The following is a 27,743-nucleotide window of genomic DNA, read 5'->3' as shown; positions in this document are numbered from 1 at the left end:
TCTACTACCATCATAGTCCGAAGTCACCATTAAGTATGTCAGATCATGTCATTCCTCTGATCAAAATGTTCAGATGTCATCCCATATCATTTTGAGTAAAAGTCCTCACACTGACCTGCTACATGATTTCCTCACTACCTCTCTGTCCTCAAATACTCCCTGTCTCTCTTCCTCTCCCCACCTCTCTGCTCCAGCCACATAGCCTCCTTACTGTTTGGCAACACCAATCACACTTAACCTCAGAACTTTTGCCCTCCACTTGAGTATTCTTCCCCCAGAGAGCCACATGATTTATCCCCTATCTTTTGAGTTATTGCTCAAATGTTGGCTTCTCAGTGAGGTCATCCTTGACCACGCCACATAAAAAAGCACTTGTCCACCCCCAGTCCCAGATACTCCAAGGTAACATCTTCCATAAAGTCTTCCCTAATTTCTCTTTTTCCTCATCTACCTCAAAGTGGAAAAATTTTTTCTTCCTTCCAAGTCCCTTTATCTTACTTTCCTTGTGATCTATTGGTTCTACCTTGTATTACATTTATTGGGGCCTTCCTGTTCCCATTATACCCTGGGCTCTTGAAGGGAAGGAATTGTGTCTTCTTCCTTTCTGTTTTCTCTAAGCACAATTGGCACAGTAAATACTTAAGGTTCATGGTCAAATCAGTGAAAAACTTCTAACTAATTAATGACAAGGGAAGACTGGAGAGCTCTTTCTCTTTGTATGAGGATAGTCATTGAATTGGAGATTTTAGTTCCCTAAACTAGCAGAAAAGTAAAGTACAAGATAGGAGGAAAGAGCTGAGGAAAAAAAAATAGATGGGGAAAACTGGGTTCCTCATAGAAGCATCAGAAGGCAGGATCTAACCTAGTGAGTTAGGTCTTCCAGGGGAGAAGTACCCAGATGAGAGGAGTCCAAACTGTTATAAAAGGAAGACTGGACTTATCTGTTTAGCCTGGAGGTGAGAATATAATGAGAAACCTGATAGTAAGTCTCAAACACCTGTATCTCTGTTGCCACCACCGTAGTACGAGCCACCTTCATGTCGTGCCTAGATGACCACAGTGACGCCACACTGGCCTCCCACTACACTCCTGCCCCCTTCCAATCTACACATAAACCAAAATGATCTATTATAAACACAAACCAGGCTACAGTATCTTCTCCAACTCATTATGTGCCATTGTTCCATTATGCTTACCAGACTCCAAACACATTGGCCTTCTGACTGAGAGAACATGCCATGGTCTTTGACTATTTTTCCTGAACTCTCCGAATGGTTTGCTCTACCTCATGTTTCAGATCTTGGTTTAACTGTCACTTCCCTAGTGAAGCTTTCCATGATGAGCATCAGTCCTTCCTGACATTCTTCATCACAAAATTGTTTATTTTTTATAGCATTTTTCTCAATTTGTAATTGTCTTATTTATTTACTGTTTTTTGGGATTTTTTGCTAATTGTCTGTCTCACCTACTAGACTGTAAGCTTCCTGAAGGCAGAGACCAAGTTAGTCTTCTTCACTACTGAATCCCCAACACCTTGCAAAGAACCTTGTATATAACAGGTGCTTAATAAATACTTTCTGAATGAATGAATGAACCTGAAGGATTATTATGGGAAATAAACAAATTAGTATTTTGTAACTATAATTGGAAGAGCTAGCTCAATTGGGAGAGTGCAATATAAAGAAAGCCTTTTCAAATGTCAGGCTTCCCTGGTGGCTCAGATGGCAAAGAATCTGTCTGCAATGAGGAAGACCCAGGTTCAATTCCTGAGTCAGAAAGATCCCCTGAGGAAGGGAATTGCTACCCACTCCATTCTTGCCTGGAGAATTTCATGGACAGAGTTGCCTGGTGGCCTACAGTCCAAGGGGTTGCAAAGAGTCAGACACAATTGAGTGATTAACACTTTTTCTATGTCCAGAAGTGTAGGATTGTGCAGGTTGGAACAGGGAAACCCTGTCGTCTATTTGATCATTCTCAAGGGAGTGGGGTCCTTGGAATTTCATTTTATAAGCAATCCATGTGATTCATGTTCAGTGAACTTTCAGATGACCTTTAAGACCCTTCCAGTTTTGAGATTCTTTGATTTGGGAAAATTAAGAAATAATGTGTTCTATGATCCGTGAAGCACTGCACAAATGTGATGCACTTAGACATAAGTATATCCTCAAGTCACTTTCCCATTCACCAAGGGAGTGGGGTGTGGGAGCAACATAGCTTGACATATTAGCAGCTTAATGTTCCCTCTGGATACTCCTGGCTGAACAAGGAAAAGGGCTGGAGGAGGAGGTGGGAGGAGGCAAATACCAAAGACTGAATCATAAATCACTTAGAATGCCAGAGGAAGATAGGGCTTTTGATGTTCACCACCCTTATTCACAGATGAGAAACCAAATGTACAGATAGGAAGTGATGGCCTGGAGGTTACTTAGCACTTAGCAGCACTATTATTGTAAAGCAGAGCTATTCAATATGGTAGCCACAAGCCACATATAGCTACTGAACACTTAAAATGTTCTGGGGGAACTGGATTTTTAATTTAATCTATTTTAAATATTAACAGTCACCTGCGGCTAGCTCTAGAGCCTATATGCCTCAGGGCATTCTCCTGCTAAATAAACTGGACTATATAAGGAGAGAGATGTTTCCAAAACCCAGGATTAACAGAAAGAAGAAAATCAGTGCAGGAGTCCTGAGAACTGTGGGGTTAAAGTCCACCAAGCATGAATTTTAGTAAAACTATAATAACCCAAGAGAACTGAAAACATACATCCATACAAAAACTTGTACACAGAGATTCACAGCAGCATCATTCATGATGTCAAAAAGTGAAAACAATCCAAGTATACATCAACTGAAAAATGGATAAATAAAATGTGGCACATCCATACAATGGAGTATTATTTTGTATAAAAAGGAATAAAGTACTGACACATGCTACAACATGGATGAACCTTGAAAAGATTATTCTAAGTTTAAGAAGCTAGACACAAAAGGTCACATATTGTATGATTTCATTCATATGATCTGTCCAGAATAGAGACAAAAAATAGATTAGTGATTGCCTAGGCCTGATGGCAAGGAAAGTTGGAAGAAAATGAAGAGTGAGTGCTAATGAGTATGAGGTTTTTTTTTGGGGTGGTGAAAATGTTCTAAAATAGATTGTGATGATGTTTGTACAACTCTGCGAATATGCCAAAAATCACTGAGGTGTGCTTTAAATGGGCAAATTGTATGTTATGAATTATATCTCAAATTTTAAAAACTTAATTCCAGTTCTGACTGGAACTGCAATAAGCACATAGAATAATTTGGAAAAAATAGACATCTTTACAAATCTTTCTTTCCTGAAAGATTGTACCTTAGCACTATTCATTCATTCATACTGTCCATTCATTCATACTGTCTCTATTTACCTAAAGACTTGGCATTTATTTATTTTTAGCATTATAGTCATAGTATACACTTGTTTCCCTCACTGGATTGTGAGTTTCTTAAAGGCAGACAGGATATCTTTTTATCTGTTTCCTCCTCAGTGCCTAGCATAAAGTTTGACACATAGTAGGCACTTAATACATAACTATGAAATGAGTAGATAAAAGAATGAATGAATAAACTTCTCTGGTTACATGATCAGCCAGATCTAGGCTGATCAGAGTGAGGAAACGTGGAAGGAAAGAGGGGATTACAGAGGATACAAATGAAGAAGACAGATGCTAAACAGACAGTGGGAAATGGTAGACAGAGGGGAAAAGTTTAAAACTTGTGGAATGGGATTTGGAAACATATCTAGAAAAGTTTCTTGAGCCCCTACAATGGACTCAATCCTGGACTCTATGCCATGAAAGAGACTGGAAGAAGCCCCTGAATATGAGGTTCAGGCTATGGGACACATGCTTTGCAATCTGAGCTATTAATACACCCTGTTCTCCTGCCAGCTATTTTTAGGCCTTGAGCCAGAGACCTTGCGCCTGTTCCCCTTGGCCAAAGTGGCTTTGGTGCCAGGTGGTTTCTACACATCTTCTCTGTTGAGAAGGCAGGCCTGGGCTAGTATAGAAGGTAACCTTTCTCCCAATGCCTACATGCCTTCTTACAGGAGGAAAATGATACTCATTCCTATCATCCAGTTGTTCCTACCATGCTAGTCTCCCCCAAAATAAATGAATGAGGGCAGCCCTCTCAGCTCCTTTATTACCACTGTATTTGGAATGCTGCCTTAGATGAGAATATGCCTAGGTTAGAAAAAGTGAGTGGGAAGAACCGCCAGGGACAACACACTACATGTACAACAAGTCTCTCAAGTATAACAGACACATGCAAAAAGATTCATGTCAATAGTTCTTTGCTATTTAGGTAGATATAGCTTAAATTAGTAATTTTTAAGGTATAGTACTCTATTCCTATGGGTACCTGTGGAGAAGGCAATGGCACCCCACTCCAGTACTCTTGCCTGGAAAATTCCATGGACGGAGGAGCCTGGTAGGCTGCAGTCTATGGGGTCGCTAAGAGTCGGACACGACTGAACGATTTCACTATCACTTTTCACATTCATGCATTGGAGAAGGAAATGGCAACCCACTCCAGTATTCTTGCCTGGAGAATCCCAGGGATCGGGGAGCCCGGTGGGCTGCCGTCTATGGTGTCGCACAGAGTCGGACATGACTGAAGCGACTTAGCAGCAGCAGCAGCATGGGTACCTGAGCAGGAAAAGTTTTAAGAGAGTAAGTGTCCAGAGTTTCAACTTTCATATGTACTCTTTCCTAATAGTGATCTAAGTTGGTTTTCCTTTCCCACTTTCTTTCTCCCACTTTACAAAAAAATGCCATGTCTCTCTTTTATCCCAAACTTTATTATGCCTATACAATGCTGAGGTTCAAAAAAAAAAACACCTCTAGAGTGCCAAACAAAAGGACAATTTGAGATTGCATAAATTCACAGGGAGAGCCCCAAGGAAGCAAACCAGAGAGCTTCTATAAGAAATCAATATTAAAAGGAGTGACATGTTGACAGAACTGTCTGTACAAATTAGGTTATATGATGAACATTATCTATAAATTATATGAGCTAAATGTGCAGCTTCAAGATTTTGAAAAAGATATATAACATATATATATATATATACAATAAAAACACATTAGAAATTAGATTCTTTGCAGTGATTTAATCTTTTGATAAAATGTTTAAATCTGAACTTTAAAATGTAGGAAGAGTTACACATCAAAATTCTTCTGGGTATTAGATCACTAACATAAATAATTACTTTTCAAAGAGATCCTGCCACTGCCCACCATATCAAAAACTTGTGAGGAAGTTTAAAAAATACAAGTCAGAAATTTTATCCTCTGAAAATTCTGATTCAATAGGCTGGGTGGGATCTAGGAATCTGGATTATTAACAATATCCTCAGGTAAATATTTGGGTCACCAGACCTAGATTACTGTTTACCTCTAATTCAATGTATGAATTTGCACAAAAGTACCCTTACTTCGGAGAAGGCAATGGCAACCCACTCCAGTACTCTTGCCTGGAAAATCCCATGGATGGAGGAGCCTGGTGGGCTGCGGTCCATGGGGTGGTGAAGAGTCAGACATAACTGAGCGAATTCACTTTCACTTTTCACTTTCATGCATTGGAGAAGGAAATGGCAACCCACTCCAGTATTCTTGCCTGGAGAATCTCAGGGATGGTGGAGCCTGGTGGGCTGCCGTCTATGGGGTTGCACAGAGTCGGACACAACTGAAGTGACTTAGCAGCAGCAGAAGCAGCAACCCTTACTTCATACAATTTTAAACAGGCAACTCTTTGGAAGTCCTTGCTGAAAAATTCATATATTTTTAAAAATCTCAATCATTGGTATAAAATGAAAGATCAGCCAATTCAATTTAGACCCTTAAGCTGTATTTTGTAGCCTATAAGATTGAAATGATAGAATGTCAAGGCCATGAAAACCCAGAAAAGACTAAGGGACTATTCTAGATTGAAGGAGACTAAAAAGACACGACCACTGCACATCATGCGTGATTCTGAACTAGATCCTTCTGCCATTAAGGACATTATTAAGACAACTGTCAAAACTTCCGTCAAATCTGAAGATTAGATAATAATGGTGGATCAGTACTGATTTCCTGATTTTGATAGCTGTATTACAGTTATACAGGAGAAAGTCTTTGTTGGAAATGTATACTATTCAAGGTTTGCATCTTACTCAAATGGTTCAAGAAAAAAGCTATTTGTATTGTACATGCAATTTTCATGTACATTTTTTCCTTTGTTTTTTCTCTTTAAGTGTTGATCCTGTTTTATTATCTGACTAGAAAATTAGACAATTCACCAGTCCAGGTGGTAATGGACAAGCTTAAACTTGCTCTTTATTGCCAGGTCCAGCACCAGGTTGGCCTTTCTTTTCCTTCCTCTTTATGAGGCCTCCTGGTAAGGATAAAAGGGGAAAAAGACAAATGTCTTCCAGGGAGGCCTCGCAGACAATGAAGGATTCTATGTTCACTACCTGCTTACAGACTCTGATATGGTGCTGGCAGATCAGCACTTGGGCGAGGTAGATGGACTCAGCCAAGGCAAGCATGAAGATATCTCCAAAAAACCCTTGACAGTCAGGCCCAGGTAATCCAGCTTTAATTTGCCCTTGTGCAGCCCCTGGATGCAGATGAGTCACTGCAGCAAGGTGTTGCTTCCAAATAGAGGTGTGCAGCAGCAGCTCTTGGCCAGAGAAAGCTGACCCTCCAGACTCCATGTGTGTTCAGAGCCCCAGATTCACTGATTAACTTCACCTCTTGGTTGAAGTGGGATTTAAAGGGTTATAAACAGGTCACATTTTGCTACAGACCCAGCACCAGGCCACTGGCCTGTCAGCTCCACATTCCTGCCTCTGCTTAAATACAGGCCCTGGTAACTGAGAAAGAGCTGTACTTGTAACTTTTCTATCAGTTTAAGAATGTTTCAAAACTTTAAAGATTAATAATACAGGCTAGAGACGGGTCATACATATATAAGGCCGCAAATGTTTAGTTTAAATTTTATTCTGTAGGTAAAGAAGAGTTGGAGAGGTTCCTAGACTAAAGGTTCTTCCCCTACTTCAAAACTTTTTACTTACTAAACTCCCAAGCCACAGAGGACTGGAAATGGATGATCTTCGCCAGAGTGGCCACCCAACGATCAGCGCCTTCTGTTTGCCAAATTACGAAAGTAAGGGAGTAAGAGATTATTCCTTACTTTCAGATGCTTAAAATCTCTAATTAGAGAGATCTAAACCACCCACCATATCAGGCCAATATTGGGAAACAGCAACCAAGGGGAACAAGAAAACACAGAAGTAGGAAATTAACAAAAAGGATGCAAAGAAATAAGTTAAACATGATCAATCATGAAATCCTTCCTAGAAACTGTGGATTCTGAGCCAAGTTTGAGAAAAGAGGCTACGCTCATCAGAGGAAAGAAGGATGTTTTGGAAAGTATAGAAGTCATGTGTGGCTGCCAGTCCTGAATCCTTCTGCCTAATAATACCCTTAGATGTGTGTAATATGTGTGAATATGTAAGTATTAGCACCAATTCATAATAACATACATTTTCGGTGTGTTTTCTTGTCTTTCAACTCAGCTAATCCTTGTAGGAATTTTTTGAATCTGGCAGGACAAGATTTGCTATTCCCATTTGAAAGGTCAGGAAACTGAGGCTCAGAAGGGTTTCATCACTTGCCAAAGGTCATAAAGCAATGGTTAGCACCTCTGCCTGCAGATCCGTGAATAGGCTTTGGTGGGGGGTGAGGGGGGTGTTATTATTATTTTTTTAAAAATATATACACGATCAAGAGAGTGATATTTTCAAAGTGTAACTCTTGATATATCATATCTCTACTTCAAATTCTTTATTGGCTACCTAACACATGTCACAGCTGCAATTTTACAGCTGTATATGAACACAAATTTCTGATCCTTCCTCAAAGCTTTTCCTCCCTGTTTCTTCTCCAACTCAACTAATGGAAATTATATTTTTCCAGTGCTCAGACCAAAAAAAACCACCTTTATTTCTTGACTCCATTCTCTTATACCCCCACATCAAGTTCATCAGCAAATTCTATTGGTTCTCTCTGCCTTCAAAATATTGACAAATTCCAAAATCTGAGAAATTCCCTGATGCTCTCACTGTTGAGGACCTGGGTTCAATCCCTCGTCTCAGGGAACTAAGATCCCATAAGCCTCACAGCACAGCAAAAAAAAAAAAAAAAACAACAACTTTCAAATTCTGACCACCTTTCACAGCTCCTACTGTTATCTCCATTATCATATGGAGATATGATAATTATCTCAATTGCTGTCATGCCCCCTTACTGGTTCCCCTGCTATTACCCTGTGCCTCCCACCCACTATTCCCAAGGTAGTATGCAGACTACGTGCCATGCTGTGTTAAGCTGCTTCAGTTGTGTCCAACTCTTTGCGACCCTTTGGACCGTAGCCCACCAGGCTCCTCTGTTCGTGGGATTCTCCAGGCAAGAATACTGGAACGGGTTGCCATGCCCTCCTCCAAGGGATCTTCCCAATCCAGGAATCGAACCCACATCTCTTACAGCTCCTGCATTGGCAGGTGGGTTCTTTACCACTAGCACCACCTGGGAAGCCCCATGCAAACTATATATAGGAGATATTCAGTTTTTAAAAGTTGTTTAATGAATGGATGAATGAACACATCCCAGCTAAGAAAAGGATTTTACTTCCTTGAGGTTTGCCCTTTAATGTGTTTAGCCTTATAAATTATCATTATAAATTGTGGTCAACATTTCTTAAGCCAACCCTAAACCATGTAAGTAAACTACTGGCTAAATAAGTGACAGACAGTCAGAGGAGCTAGGTCTGTGAAAGGAAAAGCGTAGTGTCTATAACAAAGAACGTAAGAGTTCTCTCTAGAACAAGTTCAACTGCTATGTGATCTGGCCAAGTCACTTCCACTCTGAGCCTTAAGTTCCTCATCTGTCAAGTATTGCTGTGAACCATACCCAGGTTCAAAAAAATAAGGGAACAATTACATACGTACAATGCAGACGAGACATAGTTTATTATTAGAACAAATAGAAAAGTCTTAGGCATTATGGGAGACTGAGTGGTAGGGATGGCTGTCAATGGGTCTAGTGTGATCTTAGCTATCCAAGGTCAGAGCAAAGAATGGTAGTAATTTCCTGCCCAAGGCATACCATAGGTAGAGTACTTAATTAGTGATACTGGCCAACTAGAGAATGTCTACAGGAAACCAACATGCATGATAGAGTTGTTCCAGAAACTATACTATACAAGGAACTTTAAGAACCTCATCCATAAAACAAGGGCACTGACTAGATCAGGGGTTTCCAAACTGAGTTTTGCAAATTCCCAGAGGTTCCACCCTCATATCTCACAGGGACCACAATGACAAGGTAAAGAAGCGAACAGAATGTGGCTCTTGTCCTTCAATCTATGTTCAATTAGATCAGCTCTGCTCTTTCTTGTTTTAGGAATGAGGCTTTGGCATAATCATAAAAATAGCTAGTATATTGTTTGCCAAGCACTAAGTTCTTTATTTGCCAGGAGAAATATCAATAACCTCAGATATGCAGATGATACAACCTTTATGGCAGAAAGCAAAGAGGAACTAAAGAGCCTCTTGATGAAAGAGAAAGAGGAGAGTGAAAAAACTGGCTTAAAACTCAACATTCAAAAAACTAAGATTATGACATCTGCTCCCATCACTTCATGGCAAGAAGATGGGGAAACAATGGAAGGCATCTTCGAGGCATCTTCTAGATTTAGATTCCTACCTTCAGCTTGGCAAAGGGGTATAATAACTGACTTCAAATACCTAAAGAGATGTCTCATGGAAAAAAGAATGGGATTATGCTATGTGACCCCAGAACATAGGATTAAGACCATGGGAAGAGCATAAGTAGGGATAAAGTTACAGGGAGGGGATATACCTAAGAATTTGGTAACAGAGGTGCCTAACAAGGTGATAGGTATTGTGTGAACTTTGTGGTTTTGGTAGTGTTTCAGAATCAGAATGATCACTTATAAGAATTGTTGGGAATGAAGATTCAGGGGCTACAACTCCTGCTTTGTACAGGAAGTGGACCTCAAAGGTCTGGGAGTCTCAAATTCTCATAAAGGTTTAAAGTATGATTATCAAACAATAAGTATCATTACCAGTGACCCAACTCTTTCATACCAAATCCAGGAAAAGGCAGACAACTCTAAGCCTTCTGTATTTACTGTTGTAAATGTGAGGCTGTCCAAAGGCAAGAACCTGTGCCCCTACCTAACTACCAGCTCTCATCAAGGGCAAGAGGCCAGTACTGGGTTCCTCTTCTTTCCCCAACTTTCCTCCTTGCTGCCTTGCCACTGCAGTTCCCTAGATTTGTGATAGAAATTCTGAAGATCAGTGACGGAAGTAACTTTAGCAAGTATCCTGTTTACCTCTGTTTATAGTGAGATTAAGAAGGCTCATAAAAAGGCATTATCTAAAGTCATTCTCTTCATTAAATGTTTACTCAATACACGTGTATAAGAAGTCAGCCCAGACACAAACACAGGTAGCTGACGTGGCTCAGGACACTTGTGTCAGGCCTCAAGACAGTCTCCAGTTATTACATACTTATTCTTACATATGTTAGTACATATAATAATATATTAATATATAACATATTCTATTTATTATTATACATGTTATTCAGATCCCACCTACTTCTAAAAAGTGACTAATGTCTTGGACAGCACAGCCTACTTGTTTCATTTTCACCACTTATTGCTCTTTAAGGCATCAATGGTCATAAAACTCAGGGAGAAGTAAGAGAAGAAAATTAACGATACACCTTAAACATGAAATCCCCCTGCCCTCCTCCACAATCTGCCCATCTGATTCAAGTGGAGACAGACTGTTCCCAGCATAGTTATTTCCCCACATACCTCCCATTAGTTTAAAGTATTTGTGCTAAAGTGTTCATGTTACCAGGCAAGGGGAGTAGACTCTTCCTCAGCCTCTTCACCTCAAACCTTCTAAAATCCTTTTCTTCACCGTATCAACAGAAGACCAGCCTGCATACTGAGTCACCATAGAGCCACTACAGGTTGCAACAGAACTTCTAAGAACCACTTCCTTTTCAAACAATCATAGAATCCTGACACATCAGTGTAGGAAGGGGCATTGCAGAATATCAGTAGTTCACCTCCCATCATTCCCACAAAGGGAAGGCCCAGAGAGAGGAAGGGAATGGTCTGAGGTCATCTTCCTTCTCAATGAATGTTTTTCCTTAGCAAGTACAGTTGACTCTTGAACAACACGGGGGTTAATCTGCTTATAACTTACAGTTGCCTCTCCATATCCTTGATTCCTCCATATCTGCTGATTCAATCAACCACAGACCATGCAGTACTGTAGAATTTACATTTGAAAAATATTTGCATTATAGGTGGACCCATGCAGTTTAAACTCACATTGTTCAAGGGTCAAATGGTATATTTTAATAAGTAAATACACTATTGTGAAACTAGTGAAGATACAGAGAACAAAAAAGTTCACTGAAATGAACTCCAGGTCATGGACCTAGATAATGAATAGAGTCCTTGGACATGAATGCTAAGACAACACATTTTAGAGCTGTGGTTTTCCATGTTACCTTGACAGTCTTCTCCTTGTTAGACCATGGGCTCATCTCCTCTTTTCAACCATCCCCATCTCCTCAAGTACACACACTCACTCATACCCCACCAGGATCTGGAGAGCTCTAAATAACATACTTTCGAATTCATATTTGGGAACATACAGGGATCCTGAAAGCAGAGCCTTTGCCCTGAGGTCACTCTTAAAGACACCTGCTTCTCAGAAGTTTCTAAGGAAGCATTGAAAAATAGCCAGAGCCTGTGGAAAGAGACTTCAGTTGAGACTGAGGTAGGAGATGTTTCAGAGATAATGATAACCAGAGGCAATCCAAAGCAAAAAGTAGAAGGAAGGGACTAAACCAAATTCTGGGGGCTTGAGAGATTGGGCTCCTCTCCTGGAATAACCTAGAGACTGAGCAGCTTGTATAACTCACCAGAAAAACAACCACCAACCTCTCTTTCTACCCTCTCCTCAGAAACTCTTTACTTAATCCTCCAATCTCTCACTGTTTGCCAGTATCCCTTTAACTAGTCAGGCCCCACTCCCAAAGCCACCTCTAATGTCCCTCACTGACTATCTTTCTGTGAATGACTATTCTAATAACTTTGTCATTGATTTTTTTCTCATACATATACACATAAATCCCCACTAACACCCCTATCTGTCATGGTAGGGGGGGAGAAAGTACAAGAGAGGTTGAAACCATAGTCTTGTCTAGAGGGTAAATTTAGCCTTTGGATCAGATAACTACGTGCCTTTGAAAGAGGTAAAGTACTAGAAAGACTGAGGGAACAACTGACTCTTCTCTTACTTTCTTTGCCTGTCTCTCCTGCATCTATACAACCAGTTACCTATATCGGTTTCTCTCCCCTAAATTACTGTAAAATTTTATTGTTCAATTCCATTCCCACAACTAATATCTCAGTTTAGGCATCTCTACCTTGAGTAACAAAACTCTCAGCTCTCTGCCTTTATATTCTCACTTCCATATGAATCCAGATTAATCTTCTTGAGCCCAGCTGTGACATCACTCCCCTGCATAAAATATTTTCATAGGTGTCCAAAAATAGTCAAGATGTCCCAGTCCTGGACCTCACCACTGTTGAATACAATCTTGATTCCCTTTTCTTTCACACCTTACATCCAATTCAAGTCAGCAAATTCCATGGGCTCTTCACTCAAAATAGATCCAGATTTTGACCACTTCTAAGCACCTTCAATTACTATCACTGTTCACATGGATTTCTATAATAGCCTCATAAGTCTCCATGCTTCTAATCTTGCCCTTCGACGGTCTATTCTCAACATAAAGACAGGTTCTAAACATAAGTCAAATCACTGTCACTTCTATGCTCAAGATTGTCCAGTGGTTTCCCATTTCACTGTGAAAAAAAAAACCCCAAATCTTTCAATCTATACAATCTAGTGTCCTGCTGACCTCATTCCCTATCACTCTGTTTTTCTAACTAATACTGCTTCAGCTATGCTAACTTCCTAGCTAGTATTCAAACACACTAGGTAGCAGAACACTCCTGTCCCAGGGCCTCTACACTTACTCCTCCATGTACCTGGAATAGTTTCCTTTCCCAAACCAACTATATGCATGACATTTTGCATTTCCTTCATATTGCTGCTCAAATGTCACCTTTATCAGAGAGGGCCACCGATATCAATCCCCATTTTTCATTGTCATTCCTTGTTCCTTAAACTGCTTTGTATTTTTCTACAGCACTTATCACTACCTGTCATATATTTATTGATTTGTTTGTCTGTCTCCTTAAGCTGGAACATAACTTCCAAGAGGGTAGAGAGTTTGTTTGTTTGTTCAGAATATTGCCTGGTACGTAGTAAGTCCTTAATAAATATTTAATGAATAAATTGACCCCTGCATAAACCCTTTACATCTGTAAAGACAGTTGGCCTAGATGGATTCTAATAAAACAATCACTTCAAATTCTAAAAATACTGTTATTCCATGAATATTTACAATGTGTCAAGTCAAAAGTTAAAAGCCAAACTCTTCCTTAATAGTGTTCTATTTTGGCTAACTGAAGTACTTCGTTTGTGAATTATTTCAGTATGTATATAAGATATGCCCTAAATGTGATTTTCTAATGCCACTATGTTGTTGTTGCTCAGTTGCTAAGTTGTGTCCAACTCGTTGTGACCTCTTGGACTGCAGCACTCCAGATTTCCCTGTCTTTCACTATTTCCAGGAGTTTGCTCAGAAAAAAGAAAAGAAAGCCACTTCAGTTATCTAAATGTCTAGGCTGAAAAGAAAGTCATACTATGGCTCCATAAGAAGTGTATCAACTGGAGCAAATCACTGAAAAGATGTCACTTTAAAAACATTAATAAAAATTAGAGCAGAAACAAGGTAGGCTCTAGGGCCAAGGGGAAAAAGAGAACTTCCTGGAATAAATTATATGATAGTTTGAAAAATATTGAGTATATGATAAAGGCAAATGGTATAAGAAAATTTTAGGTGATTTTTAACTTCTTTGAAAACAAAAACCTTTATATAAAAGGAAATACAATCATATATTATTCTAAAATAAGCACTGATTTTAAATTAACTAAAAAATAGAGGTATAATTACGTTGAGATTAAGAGAAAGAAGTTGGAGTAGTATTTAAGAACTGAATTCTCATCTATCATAAAAGGAAGTCAATGCTTTCTTTAAAAAAAAGCAATTGCAGTATAAGCATATTATTTTAAAAATATAGAGGTAAAAAAGGGAAGTAAACAAATATCTGGGATATTTGCACTTTACTTTCTTTTAACAAATGTGATTTATTTGCAGATTGAGACTTGAATAATAATCGCCCATGTGGTACTTGTCTTCCACTCTTCTTACCCCTATACCATAACACTCATAGGGCTGAGTACTCAATATCTTTAAAATTCTTATTGGTTGACTGACCAATGTAAAAATGGAGTAAAAATGTCTTGTTACAGAGTTACAGAATTTTGCACAAGAAGTAAATGTAGAGACTATATATCGAGTGCTTCATAAATCAGTGTTTCATGGAATACTGCTTCTTGTGATGTTAATCGCATGCTATAAAAAATGTTTGGGGCTCAAATAAACTTTAGAAATCCCATGTTAAAATTAATCAGGTATCTTTACTGTAGGACTTCTTGGAGCCTTTACTGTATCAATACACAATGGAAATCCCGGAAAGGTAATTTATTATACAGTGCTTCTCAGTCTGTTTTTTTTTTTCATGAATCAAGAAGCTCCTGCTCGGGAAAAAAAAAAGTTCCTGCTAATATGTCTAGCAATTAGTAGTTCCAAAAGCATTCTTGGGAAAACACTGATCTAATCTACTCCTTTCATTTTACATATGTGGAAAGACAGGCTCTGTTCAAGTACAGATGGTAGGGGAACTAGAAAGAAGGGCCTCAGGATTCTGCAGCAATATCCACTGAATAAACAATTCTGGCCTGTGCCTTTTCAGTCTTTCATCATGCACTTGATTTTAAACCAGGGGACAAATTCAGACAAAAGTATCTCCTATCCAGATCTTTAAAGGTTTTCTGATCTCTGAAGAATCTAGGAGATAGGCCCAAGTGTCAGCTGGAGCTCAAGCATAAAGTCTCATGGCAGGAGCTAAACAAAGTCTCAAAGGCATAATGGACTGTGAATTTCAGTGGCAAAGTGACCCCAACCTGAGCAATGGTAATATGATAACAGACCACTCACATTTGTACAGTGTTTCCCAATAAATAAATGAATGCTTTTACTAAATCATATTTGATTCTCCTAACAATCCAGTTATAAGGCAAGGGTGGGATTTAATATTACCCCTATTTTATGGACAAGGAAATTGACTCTCAGAGAGTTAAATGCCTTGCCTATGGTTACATAGCAAGTGGGTAGCAGAGTTAGAGTGAAAAACTGAATTTCCTATCTCTCAGGTTAGGGTTTTTCTTAATGTATCACACAAACTGGGCAATGTTTTACTGACTACAAATTTAATGCATCCATGAAATACCAATATTCTTCTACTGGCTCATTTAAAAAAGAAACATTAATTCTCAAAGTGCTTATGGTTGGTGGCAAAAACACCCCGATAACTGGAACTTCAAGGTCCTATTTCAGGTTCAGTTTAGTAACACCTCCTCTAAGCTATGTTGCTAGGAAGAGGGGGTGTTAGTTTCAGTGGAGGAGTCAGCATGGCTGAGTGTTAAAAACAAGGAATCAGACAGACTTGGGTTTGAACCCTGGCTCCACCAGTTACTCACTCTATGACCTTATTCACTATGAAACAGAGATGCATGCTTCATTTCTTCAGCTATAAAATTGGGCTAAAAATACCTAATTTGCAAAACTGTTGAGAGGCTTGTATAAGAAATTAGAAGGATAGTATAATGTCATGGTTAAGAGTATAAACTCTGAAACTGTGCTACCAAGATATGAATATCAGTCCTTATTACTAGCTGTTTAACTTCAAATAAGTCATCTATTTACATCTCAGAATTTCATTTTCATATATGTAAAATGAGGAAAATAAATAATATATTTTTAGTTGTTGTGAGCATCAAATAGGATAATATGTGTGAAGCACTTGAGCATAGTATCTGGCATATAGCTCAATCAAAGGTAATGATGATAACAGTGGTGGTGGCAGCAAAAAATCCAAAATCCAGTTTTATCCCAAAGCAAGAATAAGAAAACAACAGAGTCCTTTTTGCTTCCATTTACCCCCTCACATTGTTCCTCTCCAACTACAAGTCGAAAACCCTAGACTAGAAGTCAGGACACTTGATTCTGAATGTCAGTTCTGTCACATACTAGTTACATGATTTTAGGGAAGTCATTTAACTTGAGGTATTTTTCCTCACCTGAGACATTAAGTTAATGATACTTTGCTTATTCTTCTGGGTTGTTGTAAGCATCAAATGCATGGATTTTTAAGGTACTTTGTGAACTATAAAATGCTATATAAATGTCAGGGTGACTTTTTATCTGCCACAGGCTATAAGATAGGTGTTTTTACCAGTAAAAAGCAACTTTATCGCCAAGTTTTTTCTCATGGACAATTCGATCCAGTACGTTGTAGCAGATGTTGGTAGTTGCTCCTTTCATCCATTCAATGAAGATTTTCCCTTTAGTCACATCAAAGTTGTACTGAAGGAATGGACCAGGACATGGGGTCTTCCAGTAAAATTCCTTGGCAATGTCTCCCCAAAACTCTACAACAGAAAAGAAAGACCAGACATCATTTAGCTTCTGAGGCACATTTATCCTCAGATGGCTTACCATTCTATGCATAGCACCAAGTCACAATTTCTCTGCCCTGTACTCTAGGACCTATCACCTGGGTCCCTCTCTACCTCTCAAATCTTAACATCCACCACACTCTTAAACCATCTTTACTCCCATGGGCTGAATCTTGACTCAAGTTTCTTCCCTCCCTTCTCAAAATATCCACGCTATTTTTCACCATCTATTCAAACTGTAACCAGTGCCTATCACAATGCCTAGTACATTGTAGTTAATCAGTAACTTTAGAGAAAGGAAGAAATCCTTTACCCACAAAGCCTTCCATGACAAGGAAAAATTTGTTCATTCACTCTTAGCAATTACTTAATGAACATCTCTTTCTCCTACTACTATTTGCCCAAGTGTTATTTGCTAAGTACCAGATGTGGCTTTTAAACTCTTTAAATGCATTATCTCATTTAGTTCTTACCACAACCGTAGGAGGTAGGGTTTTTCATTCTTATTTTATTGGTTTGAAAATCAAGGCTCAGAGAGGCTAAATAATTTGCCCAAGGTGGGTCAGTGGGTAAAGAATCTGCCTGCAAAGCAGGAGACCCAAGTTCAATTCCTGAATCAGGAAGATCCCCTGGAGGAGGGCATGGCAACCCACTCCTGTATTCTTGACTGGGGATCCCATGGAGAGAGGAACCTAGCAGACTACAGTCCATGGGGTTGCAAAGAGTTGGACATGACTTAGTGATATCTATTTACACATTTACTAAGTCAAGATTTGAACTGCCCTGAGGAAGACACTGTTGCTAAAGTCTGAAAGATGAATAGGAGTTTTTCTTCACTCTCCCACCAGGAAAAACATTACTATGGGACAGAAAAGAACCATGGGGATACGTTAAGAGGAATTCCTTCAGGCTGAAGCACTGAGAATAAGAGAAAGAATAGCAGAAAATAAGGCATAAACTAGGCAGATAACATGCAATCCTTCTAAGCACAGAGAATTTGAGCCTAACAGCAATAGGCTTCCATGATGGCTCATATGGTGAAGAATCTGCCTGCAATGCAGGAGACCTGGGTTTAATCCCTGAGTCAGGAAGATCCCCTGGAGAAGGAAACAGCAACCCGCTCCAGTATTCTTGCCTGGAAAATCCCATGGTCAGAGGAGCCTGGTAGGCTACAGCTCATGGAGTTACAAAGAGTCAGACATGACTGAGCAACTAACAGTTTCCATTTCTAAGAGCAATTTTAAGTCATTGTACGGTTTTAACCAGAGAAGACTTACAATATTGAAACGTTTGCCTGGTTACTCTGGAGAAAAGTTACTCAACAGGTTAAACATGCTGTTGCAGAACACCTAGGATAATCTAAGTACTGGATCACAAGGTAGAGGAGAGAGAGAGAGAGACTTAGAACCATAAGAATGGAAGGAAAGTTAGAGGTTATCGGCCTCTCATTTTACTGATATCAAGAAATCAAATTTATAGAAGTAAAGTGACCTGTTCAAGTTGGATGATGTAGTTTATACAGTCTGATTAAAGAGATAATGATGCTGAGCAGGGCCCCGTTGGACTCCTGGGGACACAGGCCTGTTTGTCCCCCACTTCTTATACGCAAGAATTCAGCCTCCATGACCTAAATGGCATCACAGTTGCTCATCAAGGGAGGAATAGCAGTAAAACATCAAGATTAAAGGACCACAGAAGCTCGTCAAGGTTAGGACACTGGACCACCTAAGACCCTCCACACATCCAATCTTGTCAGGAACCCCACCCCTTTGAACTTTGCAGAAGAAAGAATACAAGACTGTTATTGCCTTGATCCTTATCACATACTCCCGCCTGACTATATAACCTTTCCCTTCTCACCAGAGAGGAGGCATAGTTCTTGAGGCACTAGCCTATTGTGCTCCTCTTCTGCCTGGCAAAGTAATAAAGCTATTCTTTCCTTCTCCTCCATAACTCTGTCTCCGTATTTCTGTTTGGCATTGGTGCACAGAGAGATAAGATTTTGGCAGCAATAAGACTAAAACATAAAATATTTTTGAGTATACAAGACAGAATATACTGAAAGCTAAATCACATGGTATACATCTTGCTACCAGATTCCCTGGTGGCTCAGGCAGTAAAGAGTCTGCTTGCAATGCAGGAGACCCGGGTTCAATCATTGGGTCGGGAAGATTCCCCTGGAGAAAGAATTAGAAACCCACTCCAGTATTCTTGTCTGGAAAGTCCCATGGACAGAAGGGCCCGGCAGGCTACAGTCCGTTGGGTCACAAAGAGTCAGACACGACTAAGTGACTTCACTTTCTTTTCTTTCTATACAACTTGCAATGAATTAAAGAAATCCAAATCAAATCAACCCCAAGGTGCCATTATATGCCTCTGAGACCAGCAAAGACTAAGAAAGTATTAAACTCAATGCCCAAGTGATCCTAGAAAACCGATCTATTATATGATAACAGCATTGTAAGAAATTAGCACAACGTTACTGAACAGCAGGGCAATGCATGACAAGAGTCATAAAATGTTTTATATTCTTTCAACTGCTAACTTTGGGGAAACACACCCTAAGAAAATAATATCACAGGAAAAAAAGTGATTACTCAAGAGATGTTTATACTAACACCATTTATAGTAGTTTAAAACTAGAAACAACCCTAAAGCTCAACAATGAAAAAACTGATGAAAACTGAAGAGATGAAATCTCTTTAATCACTGGTAGTAATACAATAGGATACTAAATGGCCATTAATGAAAGAACAAATGGGAATTGGCATTTTAATGAATGCCATTAATGTCCAAGGATTGAGCTAATTTCATTTAATCTTTATATGGCCCTCTGATGATCTTGATTTTAATACATGAGAAAACTGAAGCTCAGGACACATAGGAAACTCTCCCAAGAATCACACAGCAAGTAACCTGAATACAAAATAAGATCTAACTCTAAAGTCCATCTTGTTAGAACCACATTTAATTTGTGTATACTCAAAAAAATACATTTTAAGTGACAGTGGTAGGTACAGATTATGTAAAACCATATATGAACCACATTTATGTCCATCAACAAGAAGTAAAGAAATCTGAGTTTTATAATCACTTAGTTTTGTTTTGTTTTCTGGCCCGCCAGGCCATAGGCAGCATGGTTTCATGACCAGTGATCGAACTCGTGCCCCCTACAGTGGAAGCATGGAATCTTAACCACTGGAATGTCAGGGAAATGCATAATCATTTAGTTCTTGCTTTTATTTTTTTATGATGGAGCTGTTGAATTCTGGATGGTTCTCTGGCACATGTTCTAAGTACTGAAGTTTAGAAAAGATAAAAATGGACTGGCATGATCAGGAAATGCTCTGTGGAACTGGTGAAGGTTGATTAGGTAGAGAGGAATAGAAGGGAATGGGCAAAGCCATGGTGATGGGAAAGGGACTTCTGTGGATACAGCATATCAACAAGAATGGTCTGTTATAGAATGAGGGGCATGCGGTAGGGAGTATCAGAAGATAAGAACAGAAAGGTGGGGTAGGCTAGTTATCCAGAGATTCTGAAAGAAAGGCAGAATTTTAACTTTAAACTGTAGGAAATAGGGAACTATTGAAAGTTTTTGAAGTAACATATGAAAGCACTATTTCCATTATCAGTCTAATAGTGTTTAGTTAATTCTAAATATACCAGAAATAATGGAGATGAGTGAGACTAGGGGAGAGAGAACCAATTAGAAGGCTGCTCCCTTGAATTAAAAGGGTCTATAGAAATGGAAGAAAAGGTAACCTAAGAGATATTTGGAAAGAGTATTTGATAGAATTTCATAAAAGGCAGACTGTGGATCAGGGAAGAAGACTAGCATAGCTACTGGCAGTATAGATTCTGCAATCAAAACTATGTTAGTTCAAATCTCAGCTCTACCACTAAATACCTCTGTGACATTGTTCAATTTAGTTAACCTCTCTAAGTGTCAGTTTCCTTCTCTGAAAAATGGGGATAACAGTCTCTACATCAAACAGACAGAATTTGTGCCCAGTAAGCAGTTAGCAACCTATAAATAAATAAGATATACAGATGGATAAGATTTGGGATAGTGCCATTGGCAGGGATTAGAATATTAGGAAGAAGAGCAGATTTGGAAGGGAAAATTGGTAAATCTGACTCACAGTAATGTCAAATATGGTATAACATCAAGGTATGGGAATAAAATGCTCTACAGACCTATGAAATTTGAGGCTAGAGCATAAGTGAGATCCCGGATACAAAGCTAAGTATACACAAAAAGAGTTACTGTGACAGTAATAGCTCATCACTGGGGAGAAGGTATTTGCAAATCATATATTGGATAAAGGGTTAGCATCCAAAATATATAAAGAACTCATACAACTCAACAACAAAATAACAAGCAACCCAATTAAAAAGTGAGCAGAGGTGCTGAAGAGACATCTTTCCAAAGACATACTGATAGCCAACAGATACATGAAAAGATGTTCAATATTACTTGTTATTAGGAAAAGCCACAATGGTATATCACCTCACACACATCTGAATGGCTATTATCAAAAAGGTAAGAAACAAGTGTTGAAAAAGATGTGGAGAGATGGAGCCTTCATACATTTTTGGTGGGAGTGCATACTGTTGCAGCCACTTAGCAATTTCTCAAAAAATTAAGAACAGAACTATTATATGATCCAGCAAGTTCACTTCTGAATATTTTTCTTAAGAAAACAGAAACACTATTTTGAAAAGATATATTCACTCCTATGTTTATTATGTTTACAGTGAATAGCCAAGAATGGAAGTAACCTAAGTGTCCACTGATAAATGAATGATAAAGAAGATGTGATATATAGAGATATGTATTTACCTATATAAATATACAAATATTAAAGCCAAAAAAGTGTCAGTCTCCAAGTGTCCAACTCTCTGTGACCCTGTGGACTGTAGCCCACCAGACTCTTCTGTCCAAGGGATTCTCCAGGCAGGAATACTGGAGTGGGTTGCCATTCCCTTCTCCAAAGGATCTTCCTTACCTGGATATTGAACCTGGGTCTCCTGCATTGCAGGCAGATTCTTTATTGTCTGAGCCATCAAGGAAGTAATATAAATATTACTCAACCATAAAAAGAATGAAAACTTACCATTTCAGACAGATTCAAAGACAAATACCATATGCTTTCACTCATATGTGCAACGTAAAAAACAAAATAAATGAACAACCAAATGAAACAAAACAAACACACAGAGAACAGATTACTGGTTTCCAGAGGTGAAGTGGGGAGGGTAAAATGAGTAAAGAGGGTAACTGTATGGTGATGGGTGGAAACTAAATTTTTGGTGGTGATCACATCACAGTGTACACAGAAGTAGAAATACAATGTTGTATACAGGGAGCTTAAATAATGTTACCTTAATTTAAAAAAATGAAAACATGGGAAACATGAACTCATGACAGGAAAAAATATAGAGAGGGAAGAGAAGTGAAAAGAGGCCTGAGGTAGGAGGGGAAGGATAAATTAGAAGTTTGGGGTTAACACATACACAGAACTAGGCTTCCCAGGTAGCTCTAGTGGTAAAGAACCTGCCTGCCAATACAGTAGATGCTAGAGATGCAGGTTCAATCCCTGGGTCAGGAAGATCTCCTGCAGGAGGAAATGGCAACCCATTCCAGTATTCTTGCCTGAAGAATCCCATGGACAGAGGAGCCTGGCAAGCTATAGTCCATAGGGTCACAAAGAGTCAGAACTGAAGCAACTTAGCACACGCACACACACACACACACACACACACTAATATATATAAAATAGATAACCAACAAGAACCTACTGTATAGCACAAGGACTATACTCTGTTTTGTGATAACCTATAAGGGAAAAGAGTCTGAATATGGACATATGTGTAAATAATTGAACTACTTTGAACTGTATACCTGAAACAAACACATTATAAATCAGCTATACTTCAATTTTAGAAAGAAAGAAAGAAAGAAAAAGAAACAAGCTGGAGTTATCTAATCTGAAGGTAAACTCTGATTAGGAAGTGAGTCTATAGATAAGATCACCTCTCTAAGAGCCAACTAGGAAGTCTCCATTGGAAAGATGAAGATATGATATTGCTTTAGAGCCAGTATATGAATTGGCCTTTATATTTTATTCCTAGAGAATTCCAACAAAAATACAATGTTATCCCAAGAAGTCAGAATCCTGGGATAGTTGGTGGATACAGGTGGTGTTGTAGGTGTGTTTTATGAAACTTCCATGTGATTGTGTTTTTATTTAAAGATATTGGCTTATTTCCCTATTAAAGGAAGCCTACTCTGAAATCTTTTGTAAAGAGTAGGAACTTGACAAGGAAAGAATTACCAACCACAAGAGTCAATTAAAAGATTAAGTGTAATATTTGTCTAAGGGGTGGTCTATATAGACAAATTTAGTCAACAGATATCTATAAAAACACCTAAAAAAAAAAAAGAGGTCTGAGCACTAAAACTTGGACATTGCCTGCAGCAATCAACGGCTCTACACCTGATTTAATCTTATCTTGCTTACTAAACAGTTGCTTCATCCCCATTGCTCTTATGGGTATCAGACTAACCACTATTTAGTGAAAGCTGCTGTGCATTAGGCACTCTGTAATGCACACTTCACTTACTACTCATTTTAGCCCTCAAACAAATCTTCAAGGTAGGTATTATTACCTCTATTTTATAGATAAAGAAAAGGAATTTCAGACAGGTTTTAAAATCTCAAGACCAAAGAGCAAATGAGTGGCAGAGCCAAGATCTAAATCCAGATTGTTCATGCATGTCCCACTGCCAGCATCATACCGCCTTCCAATTCAGCTACATCTGTGACCCCTTACCCAGCTTGAGTCTCAAAGACATGGCACTACCTATCAGAATTACGGAGTTATTATAATCCCAGCCCTAATTTTTTTTAATTTTAAAGACAATATTTTAGTGACTTGTTCAGTCTTACATGGTAGTCTTCATCGAGATTTCTGAAATACTAAAAATAGATCTCCATTACTAACTTGGGGATTGGCAGGATGGGACTCGAGTGCCCCTCAGCAGTGGAGACTAACTCACAGGCGAAAGGTGTCAGGAGGCACTCGGCTGAGCTGGGCTGAAAAGCGGTAAAGAAAGTTCTCTTCGTGGCCCGCCTCCTTTCAAGGCGCTCCTGGCACCTAAGAGCCCGACTGTTCATATGAGGAACTGTCTTCTCAGGACATTTTCACATTTTCAGACGTTCACAGAACCTGCGAAACCCCCAAGTCGCAAAGGAACCCCCCAACTTCTAGGAGACGCTCATTTCCTACAGAACGACATTTCCTCCTTCGCCTCAGAGAACCCCCTCCTCCCGGAACCCCTTTTCCATCTCCTTAAAGAACCGCTATTCTTCCATAACAGAACCTCTATCTCCTTACCAACTCCCCAGTTTCCCAAGGGAACCTCCATCTCCTCACGGAACCTCCATTTCCCGACGGAACACCCCTAATTACTCCCTCTCCTGTGAACCCCCACTTCTCTTCTAGCTGACGTCCCTCAGGCCCGCCCGGGCCCTGCCTCACCTCTCGGCTCCTCCAAGGAGCGCCGGTGCAGCTCGCGGTAGCGCTGCAGCGAGGGGACGTGCGCCGAACGGCTGACCTCGGGCGGAGGAGACCAGCTCCGCACCGGGTTCCGGGCCCTAGCCTCCTCCCGGGCCCCGCTCCCGCTGCCGCTCCGGCTCCGCTCTTCGGGAAGTCCCATCACCTCAAGTTCCGAACACTATAGCCGCCTTGGCGGTAGCAGCTGGCGCCCAGGCGCTGAAAACAGGCCGACCGAGGGGCGGGGCCTTAAGAAGGGGCGGGGCCTGGGGCGGGGCGCGGGGCGGGGCTTAGGCAGGTGCAAGAGGGAGAGGCCCAGAGGGGCGGAGCCGTGCCTGGTGGTGTTGGCACCAGGTCTAGCAAAGAAACCCATAGGCCAAAGTTGAGCATTGCTTGGGGTATGGGGCGGAGCTTACTTGCGGAAGGGGTGGAGCCTCAGCGGGAAAGCAGAACGGGAGGGGCCAGGCGTGACAGGAGAGAGGGTGGGCCCGTGGAGTGACCGGGAGTGGCAAGGCTGGATGTGACAGGAGAGGAGGCAGGACCATGGAGTGACCAGGGTGGGGTGGGGTCTTGGAGTTACAGATGCAGAGTTGAGTTAGGGCGGGGCATGAGCAGGAAAGAGCTGGGCTAACGAACGGAGTTTGGTCAGGCCCATCGAGGAGCCGCCCCGCGATCTGATTGCACAAGCCTGTCACCCTACCGAGTAGAAAAGCCAGGTGGAGTAGGGTCCTTTCCGGGTGACACACTTTCGCTCTGGGAACTAACCGCTACCCTGAGGAAACTCAGATTTTCTTCCACTCCTAAGGAGAGTTCTTTACTTTCCTTGCTTCCACAAATTTCCATCCAGACCTAAAACGCAAAGATTCATTAAGTTAAGACTAGGAGGCGCCTCAAGTCTTTGCTAATAAACCCATTTCACTGCATAAATTGTAGACTCAGGGAAAGGGAGGACTTTGTACAAAGTCCCAGAAAAAAAGACCATAACTTGGCCCAAACCTAGATCTCCTGCCTCCAGAAGTTTTTACCACCTTATCTGGCTGAAGCTGAGGCTTGTGAAATAGTCTAGGCAAATAGAAGAAATCAGTCACACCCTTCTTTCCCTCCCAGTCTCTTACTTCATCAAGAGACACCTGGGCTCAAATACCTCCAGCTTCCCTCTATGCCTTCCACTCCAGAAAGGAGGGACCAGCCAGGACCCTCCATCTCTCTGCACTCACCACCAAGAAGGGCCCACTCCCACCCATCCGTTTACAGAACAGCCATCATGTCAAGCAGGATCCTTAAGTACCTAACTCCAAGAGTGATTCTGAGGCCTGGAAGCAGGCAGCCCCCACTTCCTGAAGCCTACGCAGAACCCCATCTGACCCAGCCTCCCTTCCCACCTGCTCTCTTGTTCTTCATCCAACTAATCTCATGCCCAGCACATCCTAAATTCAATTCAGTTCAGTCGCTTAGTCATGTCCAACTCTTTGTGACCCCATAGACTACAGCATGCCAGACCTCTCTGTCCACCACCAACTTCTGGAGCTTGCTCAAACTCATGTTCACTGAGTCAGTGATGCCATCCAACCATCTCATCCTCTGTCATCCCCTTCTCCTCCTGCCTTCAGTCTTTCCCAGCATCAGGATCTTTTCTAAGGAGTAAGTTCTTTGCATCAGGTGGCCAAAGTATTGGAGTTTCAACTTCAGCATCAGTCCTTCCAATGAATATTCAGAACTGATTTCCTTTAGGATTGACTGGTTTGACCTCCTTGTGGTCCAAGGGACTCTCAAGAGTCTTCTCCAACACCACAGTTGAAAAGCATCAGTCCTTCAGTGTTCAGTTTTCTTTATGGTTCAACTCTCACATCCATACATGACTCCTGGAAAAATCATAGCTTTGACTAGATGGGCCTTTGTCGGCAAAGTAATGTCTCTGCTTTTTAATATGCTGTCTTGGTTGGTCATAGCTTTTCTTCCAAGGAGCAAGCGTCTTTTAATTTCATGGCTGCAATCACCATCTGCGGTGATTTTGGAGCCCAAGAAAATAGTCTATTACTCTTTCCATTGTTTACCCATTTATTTGCCATGAAGTGATGGCAAATAGTTCTAATCCAAGGGCACACGGTCCTAGTATAAACAGTCCTCTTCCAGTCCCACACAAAAAATTTTGGGCAGCCCTCTACCTCTTGCTCCTCCCAGCTCTTCTCTTAAGCTCCAGAGCGGTTTCCCAACACACTGCTGCCCTCTCCTGTCTACAGATGGCATGGCAGATGCTGTACCCCAAAGGGATTTCACAGGGTTAAAGTCATCTCTAAGCCTGGAGCCTGAGGCTGGGGGAGGAGGGGATATGTGGCCAAGGTCTTAACCAGCCCCCTCCCTCTGCCAGGGATTGTGGAAAGAAGAGACCATGAGAAAAAGCAGATACTCTCTTCATGTCCAGGAAAGGGTAAGGAAAATGTGATTCTCATCTGAGTACTGGAAGACAGGCGGATAGACTGTTAAATGGAAATTTGGACAAGAGGCCTAATAATAAAGGGAACCAACATTCCATCCTTGGAGACTGGGTAGTAGAGCAAGCTCTGGTGTAGTTGGAATTTGTCAGAGTGGGAAATATTTGGATCACGTTGGACAAGATGAGAATCCACGAGATTAAGGAAATGATGATAAAGACTATGGCATTTACTGTGTTAAGTAGGTGTGAAGCCATATTCTAAAAACTTTCCATATGCGATTTAATCTTCACAACCAGAGACAGCTGCTATTATTCTCTCCATTTTACAGATGAAGAAACCCATAAGGAACGAAATTAGGTACTTTGCCCAAGATTACAGTTTGTAAGTGGTCACAGACGGAATAGAAGAACCCATAGACCCATTCCCTACCCTCTCCCACCCCAGCCCATTCCTGCCGTATCATCACCACCACCATTTCTTCTTTCTCAAAGTGTCCTTTCCAGAACCACATAAAAAACTCTTTAAATAATGGTAAACACACAGGTTCCAGAGATCCCATTCCAGCCAACTAAATCATGATTGCTAGAATGCCATCTAGAGACCCGCTTTTAAAATCCTAACATGAGTTCAACACTTGCTAATAGGTCAGGGTTCCCAGAAGGGATTGTGATTGAAAGAGGAGTTGGCGAAATGCTGAGGAGGGTGGTCCAGGGAAGGATCCGACCACCCAGGAGAGACGTCCAAGAAGCGGTCTCAAAATGAAGCAGGTTGTGGATGAAGTAGGGGGCTGGGGCTGGGGGCAGAGGGGGTGATGAAGGCGGAATCTGAAGTCGAAAGAGGGCTCTGCGGTCGGAGGAAGTATGAGATAGGAGAATAAAGATCTTGGA

The 27,743-nt window shown here is 40.6% G+C and overlaps 1 protein-coding gene across 2 annotated transcripts in view; it reads right to left on the bottom strand.

The window, feature by feature from the left end:
- The window catches only part of ACSS2 (acyl-CoA synthetase short chain family member 2), a 44,510-nt gene extending 19,694 nt beyond the window's left edge, over nucleotides 1–24,816 (bottom strand). Inside the window, exons 1-2 of one of the 2 annotated variants that reach the window (XM_069546935.1) lie at nucleotides 24,407–24,816; nucleotides 16,636–16,831 (exon numbers count right to left, since the gene is read on the bottom strand). In XM_069546935.1, the coding sequence (XP_069403036.1) occupies nucleotides 16,636–16,831; nucleotides 24,407–24,584 (374 nt within the window). In that variant the 5' untranslated portion in view covers nucleotides 24,585–24,816. The remainder of the gene's footprint in view (nucleotides 1–16,635; nucleotides 16,832–24,406) is intronic. The other variant, XM_069546934.1, reaches the window with a different exon arrangement.
- Between the last annotated feature and the right edge of the window lie 2,927 nt (nucleotides 24,817–27,743).

This window comes from Ovis canadensis, chromosome 13, assembly GCF_042477335.2.
Source record: "Ovis canadensis isolate MfBH-ARS-UI-01 breed Bighorn chromosome 13, ARS-UI_OviCan_v2, whole genome shotgun sequence".
Lineage (NCBI taxonomy): Eukaryota > Metazoa > Chordata > Mammalia > Artiodactyla > Bovidae > Ovis > Ovis canadensis.
Note: the sequence above shows the minus strand (reverse complement) of the source record. Positions and strands in the feature narration are given on the sequence as shown.